We start from the raw sequence: 12,950 nt of genomic DNA on the forward strand, positions 1-12,950 counted from the left end.
CCAATTTTTAAAAGTTTTCTTGGCCGGGCGCGGTGGCTCAAGCCTGTAATCCCAGCACTTTGGGAGGCCGAGGCGGGCGGATCACAAGGTCAGGAGATCGAGACCATCCTGGCTAACACGGTGAAACCCCGTCTCTACTAAAAAGTACAAAAAACTAGCCGGGCGAGGTGGCGGGCGCCTGTAGTCCCAGCTACTCAGGAGGCTGAGGCAGGAGAATGGCGTGAACCCGGGAGGCGGAGCTTGCAGTGAGCCGAGATCCGGCCACTGCACTTCAGCCTGGGTGACAGAGCAAGACTCCGTCTCAAAAAAAAAAAAAAAAAAAAAAGTTTTCTTTATACTAAGCCATAACTGGTCTTTGTGTAGCTCTTACCTTTTGGATGAAGTTTTTTTCTTAGGAGGTGACACATACAAAAAATCTAATTCCTCCACAAAGTATAAATCCTTCAAATTATGGAAAGAAAGCTACCATGTCCCCCAAAGTTTTCGGCAGACCATATGTTCCAAATTATTTTTTATTATGGTTTGGCTTCAATCCCCTATTCTGCCTACTCTCTTCTGAGCACATCCTAGACCTTCTTTATCAGTGTTAGCAAGGGAAGCTGACACGGAATACAACACACCAGGAGGTCTTCATAGATTCTATGCTTACTTTATTGCACCCCAAAATCATACTAGCTTTTTTAGCAATCACATCACGCTGTTAACTGAAACTAAACTCATTGTCAACTAAAACTACTTAAATATCTTTCACACTTCTGGCTTTGTCCTCCTTTCCCATCTTGAGTTTACACTCTTCAAAAGGAAGGAGGAGAAGTGGATTAAATATAGAACTATAACTTTATAATACATTTATTATTTACTATAAAGAGACTAGTACTTAACTGTCATTTTAATTTTAGCAACCATCTTAAGAAATAAAACTTTTATTTAAAAAGAACCTCAGGGTTGATCAGAGCCAAGGTGGCCAACTAGATGCGGCCAGGAAGAGCTTCATTCACCAAGAGACCAGACCATCAAGAACACAGGCATACTCTGAGCAGACTGTCGGAAGGAAGGCACTGAGAGTGGACAGAGGGAGGACCAAGCAGACCCTGGGCTCAAAGGGCAGTAAGCTAGGAACACCGAATGGGGTTGCTGAGCACCAGGACTCAATTCTGGCCCTGAGCAGCTCCTGGGGAAGGAATTAATTAAATAGGCATGGAGTAGTCCACTCTCACCATGTATCCCCAGAATTCTAGCTGCAGGAGGCTGCACAACCCCCACGGGCATCTGAACCAGCAGGGAGTGCTGCTTGGGAGAGTTAGCAGGCACAGGACCCCAGCCTGTGTGGAGCCCAGAGGGTTGGGCAGGGGAATGGCTGCAGTGGAACACAGCCAGGGATGCCTGTCCCCTAAGGATTGCCATGTATCTCTAGGTAGCTTTGGCCTTTGTTGACTGTTGAACCTGGACAAGATAGGGCTATCTTACCCATGGAATGGGGCCAGTCTGATCTGAGCAACACCTTATCTGCCAGTCTCTCCCAGGGTCCCTGCTTGGCCATGTCTGATTGCAGCACAGCCTCAGATGACCTACTGGGGTGCTTCCCAGCGGCCACTGCCACAGTTTTTTCACCAACAGACCCCACCTAACCATCAGAAAGCTTTTGCAGATGGGCTGCTGCCAGAATACGTCTGCCCACAGACTTCCCCTGACTGCTTTGACTGCACCCCTCATTGGAGTGTTGTTGCCAGCAGACTGGGAACATCGTGGCCCCTCCAGTACAGCAGTTGCTTAAGTTGAAGGGCCAGAGAACAAGGTTTTGGGTCTGGTCAAAGGCCCTCTGCATTAGAGCATTCAACCCACAAGTGCTGAGCTGAGCCTTGGTATCCTGAAATCATCCAGAAATGGAGCCAGTCAACCAAACCCAACTTGCACCACCATCAAATCCTCCATGACATCAAAGAAGATAAAAGCAAAGAAGTCCCATCTAACAGACCACAACTTCAAAGATTAAAGGAACATTTTCCCACACAGATGAGAAAAAAACAGAGCAAGAATTGTGGCAAGTCTAAAAGACAGAGTGTCTTCTCACCTCTAAATGAGCACACTAGTTGCCCAGCAATGGTTCTTAACCAGATTGAAATGACAGAAATGACAGACATTTGGAATTCAGAATTCAGAATCTGGATGGCAATGAAGAACATCAAGATGCAGATGGAAGTTGAAACCCAATACAAGGAATCTAAGAAATCCAGTAAAATGAATCAAGAGCTGAAACACGAAATAGCTATTTTAAGAAAGAACAGCCGGGCGCGGTGGCTCAAGCCTGTAATCCCAGCACTTTGGGAGGCCGAGACGGGCAGATCACGAGGTCAGGAGATCGAGACCATCCTGGCTAACACGGTGAAACCCCGTCTCTACTGAAAAATACAAAAAACTAGCTGGGCGAGGTGGCGGGCGCCTGTAGTCCCAGCTGCTCGGGAGGCTGAGGCAGGAGAATGGGGTGAACCCGGGAGGCGGAGCTTGCAGTGAGCTGAGATCCGGCCATTGCACTCCAGCCTGGGCGACAGAGCAAGACTCCGTCTCAAAAAAAAAAAAAAAAGAACCAAACTAATCTGATAGAGCTGAAAAACTCACTACAAGGATTTCACTATACATTCAGAAGTGTTAACAGAAGAATGGACCAAGCTGAGGAAAGAATCTTAGAGCACAAAGACAGGTTCTTCAAATCAATTCAGTTAGACAAAAATTAAAAAGAATTTTTTAAAAAATGAGCAAAACCTCGGAGAAATAAGAGATTATGTAGAGACCAAACCTACAACTCATTGGGGTCCCCGAAAGAGAGGGAGAAACAACAAGCAAATTGGAAAATATATTTGAGGTTATTGTCCATGAAAATTTCCCCAATCTCACTAAAGAGGTTAACATTCAAATTCAGGAAATTCAGAGAACCCCAGAGTACAGAAAAAGTTAGTATCAATCCTACTGAAATGATTGCAAAAAACTGAGAAGGAAGGACTCCTCCCTAACTCATTCTAAGGCCAGCATCACTCTGATACCAAAACCTGGCAGACAGACCCAGTAAAAGAAGAAACCTCAGGCCAATATTCTCGATGAACATCGACACAAAAATCCTCAATAACATACTAGCAAACTCAATCCAGCAGCGCATCAAAAAAAAATGCTAATCCACCACAATCAAGGAGGCTTTATTCCTGGGATGTAAGACAGGCTCCACATATACAAATCAACAAATGTCGTTCATCACATAAACAGAATGAAAAACAAAAACCACATCGTCATCTCAAGAGATGCAGAAAAGGCTTTCAATAAAATTCAACATCTCTTCATGTTAAAAATGCTCAACAAACTAGGCATTGAAGGATCATAATTCAAAATAATAAGAGCCATCTATGACAAACCCACAGCCAACATCATACCAAGCAAAAACTGGAAGAAGCATTCCCCTTAAGAACCAGAACAAGACAAGGATGCCCACTCTCACCACTTATATTCAACATAGTTCTAGAGGTCCTAGCCACAGCAATCAGGCAAGAGAAAAAATAAAAGCCATTCAAATAGGAAGAGAGGAAGTCAAACTATCTCTGTTTGCAGACAATGTAATTCTCTACCTAGAAAAGCCCATAGTCTCTGCCCAAAGACTCCTAGATCTGATGAACAACTTCAGAAAAGTTTCAGGATACAAAATCAATATACAAAAATCAATAGCATTTCTATACACCAGTAACATCCAAGCTGAGTGCCAAATCAAGAACACAATTCCACTCAAAACAGCCACAAACAAGAATAAAATACCTGAGAATACAGCTAACCAAGGAAGCAAAAGATCTCTACAAGAATTACAAAACACTGCTGAAGGAAATCAGATATGACACAAACTAATGGAAAAATATCCCATGCTCATGGATGGGAAGAATCAATATTGTTTAAAAAACAAATGATCATAACTGCCCAAAGCAATTTACAGATTCAATGCTATTCCAATCAAACTACTGACAGTTTTCACAGAATTAGAGAACTATTCTAATATTCATATAGAATCAAAAAAGAGCCTCAATAGCCAAAGCAATACCAAGCAAAAAGAACAAAGCTGGAGGCATCACATTACTCAACTTCAAACTATACTTCAAAATAACAGTAGCCAAAAGAGCATGGTACTGGTACAAAAACAGACACAGAGACCAATGGAACAGGTTAGAGAACACAGAAATAAAGCTGCATATCTACATCTGATCTTCAACAAAGTTGGCAATAACAAGCAATGGGGAAGGAACTCCCTATTCAATAAACTGTACAGGGATAACTGGCTAGCCATATGCAGAAGATTGAAATTAGACCCCTCCCTTTCACCATATACAATAATCAAGATTTATAAAAGACCTAAATGTAAAACCAAAAACTATAAAGTCTCAGGTAGAAAACCTAGGAAATACCTAGAAATACCTAGAACATAGGACCTAATAAAGACTTCATGACAAAAACTCCAAAAGCAATTAAAACAAAAATGGAAATTGACAAGTGGGACCTAATTAAACTAAAGAGCTTCAGTACAGCAAAAGAAACTATTAACAGAGTAAACAGATAACCTACAGGATGGGAAAAAATATTTGCAAATTATGCATCTGACAAAAGTCTAACAACCAGAATCTATAAGGAACTTAAATTTACAAGAAAAAAGCAACTCTATTAAAAAATGGGCAAAGGACATGAACAGACATTCCTCAAAAGTATACATACAGCCAACAAGCATATGAAAAGATGGTCAACCTCACTAATCACTAGAGAAATACAAATCAAAACCACGAGATACCATTTCACACACCACTCGGAATGTTTATTATTAAAAAGTCAAAAAAATAACAGATGCTGGTGAAGTTGTGAAAAAAAGGCAATGCTTATACACTGCTGGTGGGAATGTAAATTAGTTCAGCCATTGTGGAAAGCAGCTTGAAGATTTCTCAAAGAATTTAAAACATTAACTACTATTCGACCAAGCAATCCTATTACTGGTTATATACCCAAAGGGATTTAAATCATTTCACCATAAGACAAATACACACACATGTTCACTGCAGCACTATTCACAATAGCAAAGACATGGAATCAACCTAGATGCCCATCAACAGTGGACTAGATAAAGAAAATATGGTACATATACACCATGGAACATCACACAATCATAAAAAAGAACAAAATCATGTCCTTTGCAGCAGCATGGATGCAGCTGGAGGCTGGCATCCTAAGACAACACAGAAACAGAAAACCAAATATTGCATGTCCTCACTTATAAGTGGGAACTAAACATTGAATACATGGCTGGGTGCGGTGGCTCATGCCTGTAATCCCAGCACTTTGCGAGGCCGAGGCGGGTGGATCACCTGAGGTCGGGAGTTTGGGACCAGCCTGGCCAACATGGTGAAACCTTGTCTCTACTAAAAATACAAAAATTAGCCGGGTGTGGTGGCGGGCGGGCACCTGTAATCCCAGCTACTTGGGAGGTTGAGGCAGGAGAATCGCTTGAACCTGGGAGGTGGAGGTTGCGGTGAGCCGAGATCACGGCATTGTACTGCAGCCTGGGCAACAAAAGCAAAACTCCATCTCAAAAACAAAACAAAACAAAACAAAAAAGATGGTGTAAATGGAACAAGATAGCTGAGTTAACTGGTTTCCAACTATGTCAATCAATTCAGCCAGGCCCAGTGGTTCATGCCTGGAACACCAGCATTTTGGGAGGCTGAGGTGGGAGAAATGCTTGAGGCCAGGAGTTCGAGACCAGCCTGGCCAACATAGTGGTCAACTGTCTCTATTTAAAATTTTAAAAATTTGATAATAAATACATTCAAAGCATTGACAAACATGTGGCTGTTTTCCTTTCCCCTCAAAAAGCATTATCAAAAAGGAAAATGTCCTGAAAGGTTCTAAGTTAAATTTTTTTTCCCCAAATAAAAGTAAAAATTTGAGAAGTTATATGAATACTCCACAGCTAAAAAACTTACACTCACCACTCAGGGTTTACTTAATATGATACATCAAGGCACTGTATTGGGCCACAAGCAAACATATTTTACTGGAAGTACCTTCAAAAAATAAATTATATTGAAAAGTATATTTGAGAAATATCTACATAAAAGGAACTATGCAACATACCATAAGAAAATTCATAAAAAATAAGACAGAGTAAATTTGAAATGCTAATGATCTAACCGAACAGAAAAATAATCTCTAAGACTTCAGAGTTTAAAAAGTGTATTTCATTGTAATTTCTATGTTTAGTTTTTATGTAAATAAAACAGATTTCTTTGTCTATAACCAACACTAGATGAAAAATTTGAAAATGTATTACCTGAATTGGATATTCACTAAATGAGGCTGGGAACCATCTGATTGCCAGTAAGTTTCTAGATTGTCGTCTCGTAACTGATCCACTCCAAATCCTAAAAACACCAAAAGTGTCAATAAATGCCTGTGAAAAAAAGCAAGAACTATACATGAAAAATATAAAATTAACATATGTATTTGTCCAGAAATTTTGATAAACAGAACGGTCAGAAATACTAAATTTATTTTTTATTTTATTTTATTTCTTTTGTAGACAGGGTCTTGCTGTGTTGGCCAGGCTGGCCTTGAACCCCCAGCCTCAAGTGATCCTCCTGCCTTGGCCTCCCAAAGTGCAGGGATTACAGGCATAAGCCATAGCACCCAGCTGTGAAATTTAAATTAACCAGAATTCTTCTACCCTTTTATTCAGAGCTCAACTCTTAGAGAAATATCACTTGCACATACAAAGCCTATATTAGGATCGAGTTATTTTGTTGTCACCTTTTTAAAAAACATTTTCTAGGAGATGTTATTTATTTTTTTTGAGATGGAGTTTCACTCTTGTTGCCCAGGCTGGAATGCAATGGCACAATCTCGGCTCATCACAACCTCCACCTCCCAGGTTCAAGTGATTCTCCTGCCTCAGCCTGCCAAGTAGCTGGGATTACAGGCAAGTGTCACCATGGCCAACTAATTTCATATTTTTAGTAGAGAAGGCGTTTCTCCATGTTGGTCAGGTTGGTCTCGAACTCCCAACTTCAGGTGATCCACCCACCTTAGCTTCCCAAAGTGCTGGGATTACAGGTGTCAGTCACCACGTACAGCCGGATATATTTTAAAGAATGTATGTATTCAAACTCAGTTTCTTATGCTTTTGCAAGCTGATAGTAAGAATGACTAAGCACAAAATCCTCAAAAATCAACACATTCTGGTAAGCTCAATATGCCATACTTACTGAGACAAGAAAAAGGATGACTTAGAAATATTTTCAAAAGGCATATATATTTTGAAACCAAATGTTTCTGATTAAAATTCTGATTACTCAAAATTAAATTTACCCAGAATTCCATATTCTCCAGCCATTCTAGATAAATGAAGTTGTACAATCCTGTGATTTTTCCTAATTAAAACCACAATAATTCATACTAATTCTAGAAATGAACCTGATTTAATTTTAAAATGCATACTTTTCAATAAGAGAAATAAGTTTAATTTACATTTCAATTTTACACTAAGTAATATATTCATTATGGAACAAATACAAAAGGAACAGGACACAGTGAAAAGTCACTATCTACCATCTCATTCTCCTCTCCAAATATAATTAATGTTCTCAGTTTATTGCATGCCCTTCCACAGATACTATATGCATATACAAGCAGTCATATAGGTATTCTTTTTATTCCCCTTTATTTACACAAATGATAGCATATAATAAATAGCTCTGTATGTTGGTGTTTTTTAATTTTACTTAACATATCTGGAGATTTTTTCCATATGAATATTTATTCCATATCAATAAATTCATAATAATAACAAACACTGATATCACATTAACTATGAGCCAGGCACATTCTAAACATTTTGTATATGTTAAAGAATCTAACATTTATTAGCTCACATAACTCGACATAAACAGCTTCCATATTTTTTAAGGTTGTATAGTCCACCACCGTCTGGAAATATCATAATTATCTCACCACACCCCTGCAGAACATTTAGGTTGTTTCCAATGTTTTGCTTATACAAACAATACTGCAAAAAATACCTATCTGTCTATATTCTTTAAATATATGTTATTTCTAGAGAATAGATTTCTAGGAATAGAATCCTGGGTCATTTGAATCTTTAATTTGATAAATATTGCCAAATTGTCCTCCAAAACATTTCCTCACCAAAAATGTAAAAGAATATCTATTCCCTCTGAATGGCTAGTAAAAGTTGATATGTTCTGAAATTAATATACTAGATTTTGATGACTTTGTATGATAAAAACTTTAAATATATATTTAATGTTTTTACATTGATTATATGTTGAAGTGATATTTTGAACATACTGAGAAAAACAATAACTGCACTTTTATAAAATTTTTTTAATGTGGTTGCTAGATAATTTTAAATTACATACGTGGTTTGTGTTACATTTCTGTTGGAAAGCACTGCTCTGCAACCATGCAAAAATGCAGTTAATCTTTTAAATATTTACTCACCTGAGAGATAAAAAAATTGTATTTCACATTTATTAATATTTATATTTTCATGCTTATTCATATCCTCCTATATCTTCAATAAACTTTGGTCTTTTAATTATTCACAACACTTTTTACTATTACAGATCTTGTCTTTTTTCTTTTTGAGACAGGGTCTTGCTCTGACACACAGGCTGGAATGCAGTAGCACCATCAAAACTCACTGCAGCCATGACCTGCTGGGTTTACGCAATCCTCCCACCTCAGTCATCTGGGTAGCTGGGACCACAGGCATGTGCCACCACACTCAGTCACTATTATGGATATTAACACTATGTCTGTTCCACGTAATCCAAACATGAATGGATGTGTATCTTAACTTTGCATCTGCTGCCTTTATTGCGCATACTAGTGGATAAAAGAAGTTTATCCAGAGAAAATGAGTTTTGCATTGAATTTCAAAGTACTAGTTAGCTAGATAAAGAGGTAGAACGGTAAGATTGAAGGGCATTCAGCAGAGAGATAAGCATGTAATGTCACAAATCAAAAAAAATGGTATATATGGAAAACAACAGTGGGTCCTTCAAGAGCTAAGGCTTCACTGGTGTGAAGCAGGAAATGAGCCAGACATATGAAAGGAGCCAGATCACACAGACCAGGGGTGTCTAATCTTTTGGCTTCCCTGGGCCACACTGGAAGAAGAACTCTCTTGGGCCACACATAAAATACACTAACATTAACAATAGCAGATTAACTAAAAAAAAAAAAAAAGAATTCATAATGTTTTATGAAAGTTTACTAATTTGGTCCACATTCAAAGCCGTCCTGGGCCATATACGTCCATAAAATGTAAAAATTGGGCTATTACTTGTTCCATAACTCTTAAATACTCACTGTCCAATATGGTAGCACTAGCCACATGTGGCTATTTGAAATATAGCAAATCCAAATTGAGATGTGCTATAACTGTAAAATACACACTGGTTTGAAGATTAGGACAAAATGTAAAATACGTCATTAGTAATAATATTTCAGTTATACTAGATTAAAAAATATTATTACAATTAATTTCACTTATTTTTTAGCCCTTTTAAATGTAGCTACTATAAAATTCCACATGAAACTTGTATATATATTTCACATTACATGTTCTATTGGACAGTGATGCTTCAAATCATGCTTCGTTCTTTATACAATATTGCTAAAGCTAATCCAGAATATTGAGTTATGCAAGTTACAAGATAAAAAGCTGTTTTGCCAGCCTGTGCAACATAGTGAAACACTGTCTATACAAAAAATAAAAAACTTAGCCAGGTGTGATGGTACTCATGTGACTGAGGCAGGGGGATCACTTGAGTCCTGGAGTACAAGGCTGTAGTGAGCCATGACTGTACCACTGCACTCTAGCCTGGGCAACAGTGCGAGAACCCGACAAAAAAAAAAAAAAAAAAAAAACTTTTACCTCCACTATAAAGAGTTATAGATCTTAACTCTCTTTCTTTTTAGTACTGGTTTATGAGTTCCCTAATAAAGGACAACTAAATCACAATTCTTCCTTAAAAGCTCCACAGTTTAATGTTCTATTGATTAAAATGGTTTTTTTTTCCCCACTCATTTTATTTTAGCTACCTCAGCCAGGTTTTTTTTCTCCTTCATTTCACAACTTTATTATGCATGTGCTCAAAAAGGTTCATAAAACAGTATTTGTTCTTTAAATGCTAAAAACATTAAACAAAAAATCTGAATAATTTATTCGGATAAGCTATGTCCTATAATTCAAAACTGATCATTTAAAATTTGTCTCTAAGTTACTGCTTAGAAAGTATCATAGTACAACTAAGCAGGTCTAATATCTTCAAGTACTGATTAGTCTAAATCTTTATGCCTGAAATACTAAGTATGATCACCAACTTTTGCTTCCTCGATACGCCTTACAAACAGAACCTCTTATTGGCTTATGTGCCAATGCCATGTTTCAATCTCTTTTCCAAAGCTTCCCACTCAGTATTGCATCTGAATTCCTTTTTTCTTTTTTTTTTTTAAGATGGAGTCTAGCTCTGTCACCCAGATTGCAGTGCAGTGGCACGATCTCGGCTCACTGCAACCTCCATCTCCTGGGTTCAAGCAATTCCCAGAAGTGACTGTTGCAGGTAGCTGAATCTCACCTTTGCAAGTGGGCAGAGCTTCAAAAAATAAAAGTCTAAAATATGAAGGTCACAAGAGTGAAGACTTGCTCAGCCTCCCCCAGAGTAGCTGGGATTACAGGCACCGGCCAACACCCCCAGCTAATTTTTATATTTTTAGTGCAGATGGGGTTTCACCATGTTGGCCAGGCTGGTCTCAAACTCCTGACCTCAAGTGATCCACCCGCCTCAGTCTCCCAAAGTGTTGGGATTACAGGCATGAGCCATCGTGTCCGGCCCTGAATTGTTTTAATTTAAACAAAAGAACTAAAACAAAGACTTATCAATAATAACTACTTTAACAGGTATCAGGAAAATCCACACAAATAACAATATTACACAGAAAAAAAAACTTTTATATGATGTACTGGTTCTCTAATGCAGTGGTTCGTACAGTGTCATTCCTAGACCAACAGCATCATTATCACCTGGGAACTTGTAAGGAATTCTAGATATACATCAGAAACTTTGAGAGCTCAGCCCTTTTGAGAGTTTATGTCTTAATAAATCCTCTAGGTGATTCTGATGCATGCTAAAATGTTAGAATTACTCTTCGAAGGCAAGGTTTCTCAATCACGGCACTACTGATATTTTGGACTGAATAATTCTTGTTTGGTACAGGGGGTGTCCTGTGCATTGAAAGGTATTTAGCTGTATCCCTGGGCTCTACCCACTAGATGCCAATAGAAACACTCCCCCAACTCCCCAACTCCCCCCACCCTTATGTCCCCAGTAATCACAACAATCAAAAATATCTCCAGACTTTGTACCCTGGAGGGTAAAAGCATCCCAAGCATCCCCTGGTGAGAACAACTGCCCTAAAGAAAAGAAAAATCAGTATTCATCTACGGTTACTGTTATTGTTTGGTAAATATTAATGCTTCTCTCCCCACTCTTCATGGGAGGAATATGATTCTGCACTCCAGTCAATATTGGGGCTAAATTATGACTTACAATACACTGTGACATAAGCAGAGGTTGTAAATGTGCTTGCAAAGTCTGGCCTGGTCTTCTGAATGCTCTGCACTCCACTAAGAGAATATGCCTGGACAAATGGAGCAGATCTGAACCTGAGTCACAGCCTAAAGCCAAGCCATCACCAAAGCACAAAGTAAATTCGGTTGATCATGCCACTGAGAGACCAGGGTTGTTTGCTAAGCAGCATTAGTGCAGTGAGAGCACTAATACAACACCAGTAGAGATATATTTGAGCAGCCCAGTTTAGACTGCCTTTATGAATCAAACGGTCACTCTCCTTTCAAGCATATCTATTAACACAACTACTTTCACATTCGCTAAGGGGCTTTTTTTTTTTTTTTTTTTTTGAGACAGGGTCTCACTCTGTTGCCCTGGCTGGAGTACAGTAATACGATCACAGCTCACTGCAGCCTCAACCTCCTCTGCTAGGGGGCTATTTTTTTTTTTTTTTTGAGACGGAGTCTCGCTCTGTCGCCCAGGCTGGAGTGCAGCGGCCGGATCTCAGCTCACTGCAAGCTCCGCCTCCCGGGTTTACGCCATTCTCCTGCCTCAGCCTCCTGAGTAGCTGGGACTACAAGCGCCAGCCACCTCGCCCGGCTAGTTTTTTTTGTATTTTTTAGTAGAGACGGGGTTTCACCGTGTTAGCCAGGATGGTCTCGATCTCCTGACCTCGTGATCCGCCCGTCTCGGCCTCCCAAAGTGCTGGGATTACAGGCTTGAGCCACCGCGCCCGGCCTTAGGGGGCTATTTTAACTGAGGCAAATGTCTTAACTCTGAAGACCTAAAGATAGATAACAAATGGTCTCTGTAGAGAAGTTCATCTATATCCTGTACTAGACCTACACTGTGGCTATATACATTTAAACTAAGTAAAATTAAAAATTTGGTTCCTCAGTAACAGTAGTAACATTTGACGTGTTCAATAGTTTCATGTAGCTAGTGGTTACCTCATTGCATGGTGCACTAAGTTCTAATGGACAGCACTGATAGATTTAAGCAGATAAATTATAATATGAAGTATTAGCGCAACAATAAAGAGATGAGGCCAGGTGCAATGGTTCATGCCTATAATCCCAGCATTTTGGGAGGCTGAGGCGGGCAGATCACTTGAGGTCAAGAGTTTGAGACCAGCCTGGCCAACATGGTGAAACCCTGTCTCCACTAAAAATATAAAAAATTAGCTGGGTGTGGTGGTGCACACCTGTAATTTTAGCTACCTGGGAGGCTAAGGCAGGAGAATCACTTGAACCTTGGAGGTGGAGGTTGCAGTGAGCAGAGATC

General features: G+C 39.2%; 1 protein-coding gene across 2 annotated transcripts in view; it reads right to left on the reverse strand.

Annotated features, from left to right (window-relative positions):
- ANAPC10 (anaphase promoting complex subunit 10) overlaps window positions 1-12,950 on the reverse strand; it is a 129,350-nt gene that overhangs the window by 105,639 nt on the left and 10,761 nt on the right. For both annotated transcript variants that reach the window (XR_004438155.1, XM_033215383.1), the window contains exon 3: window positions 6,344-6,434. Coding sequence is in view for 1 of the 2 variants with exons in the window: in XM_033215383.1 (XP_033071274.1) it covers window positions 6,344-6,434 (91 nt within the window). In the remaining variant the exon portion in view is untranslated. The remainder of the gene's footprint in view (window positions 1-6,343; window positions 6,435-12,950) is intronic.

The sequence above is a fragment of the Trachypithecus francoisi genome, unplaced genomic scaffold (genome assembly GCF_009764315.1).
Source record: "Trachypithecus francoisi isolate TF-2019V2 unplaced genomic scaffold, Tfra_2.0 Lachesis_group1, whole genome shotgun sequence".
NCBI lineage: Eukaryota > Metazoa > Chordata > Mammalia > Primates > Cercopithecidae > Trachypithecus > Trachypithecus francoisi.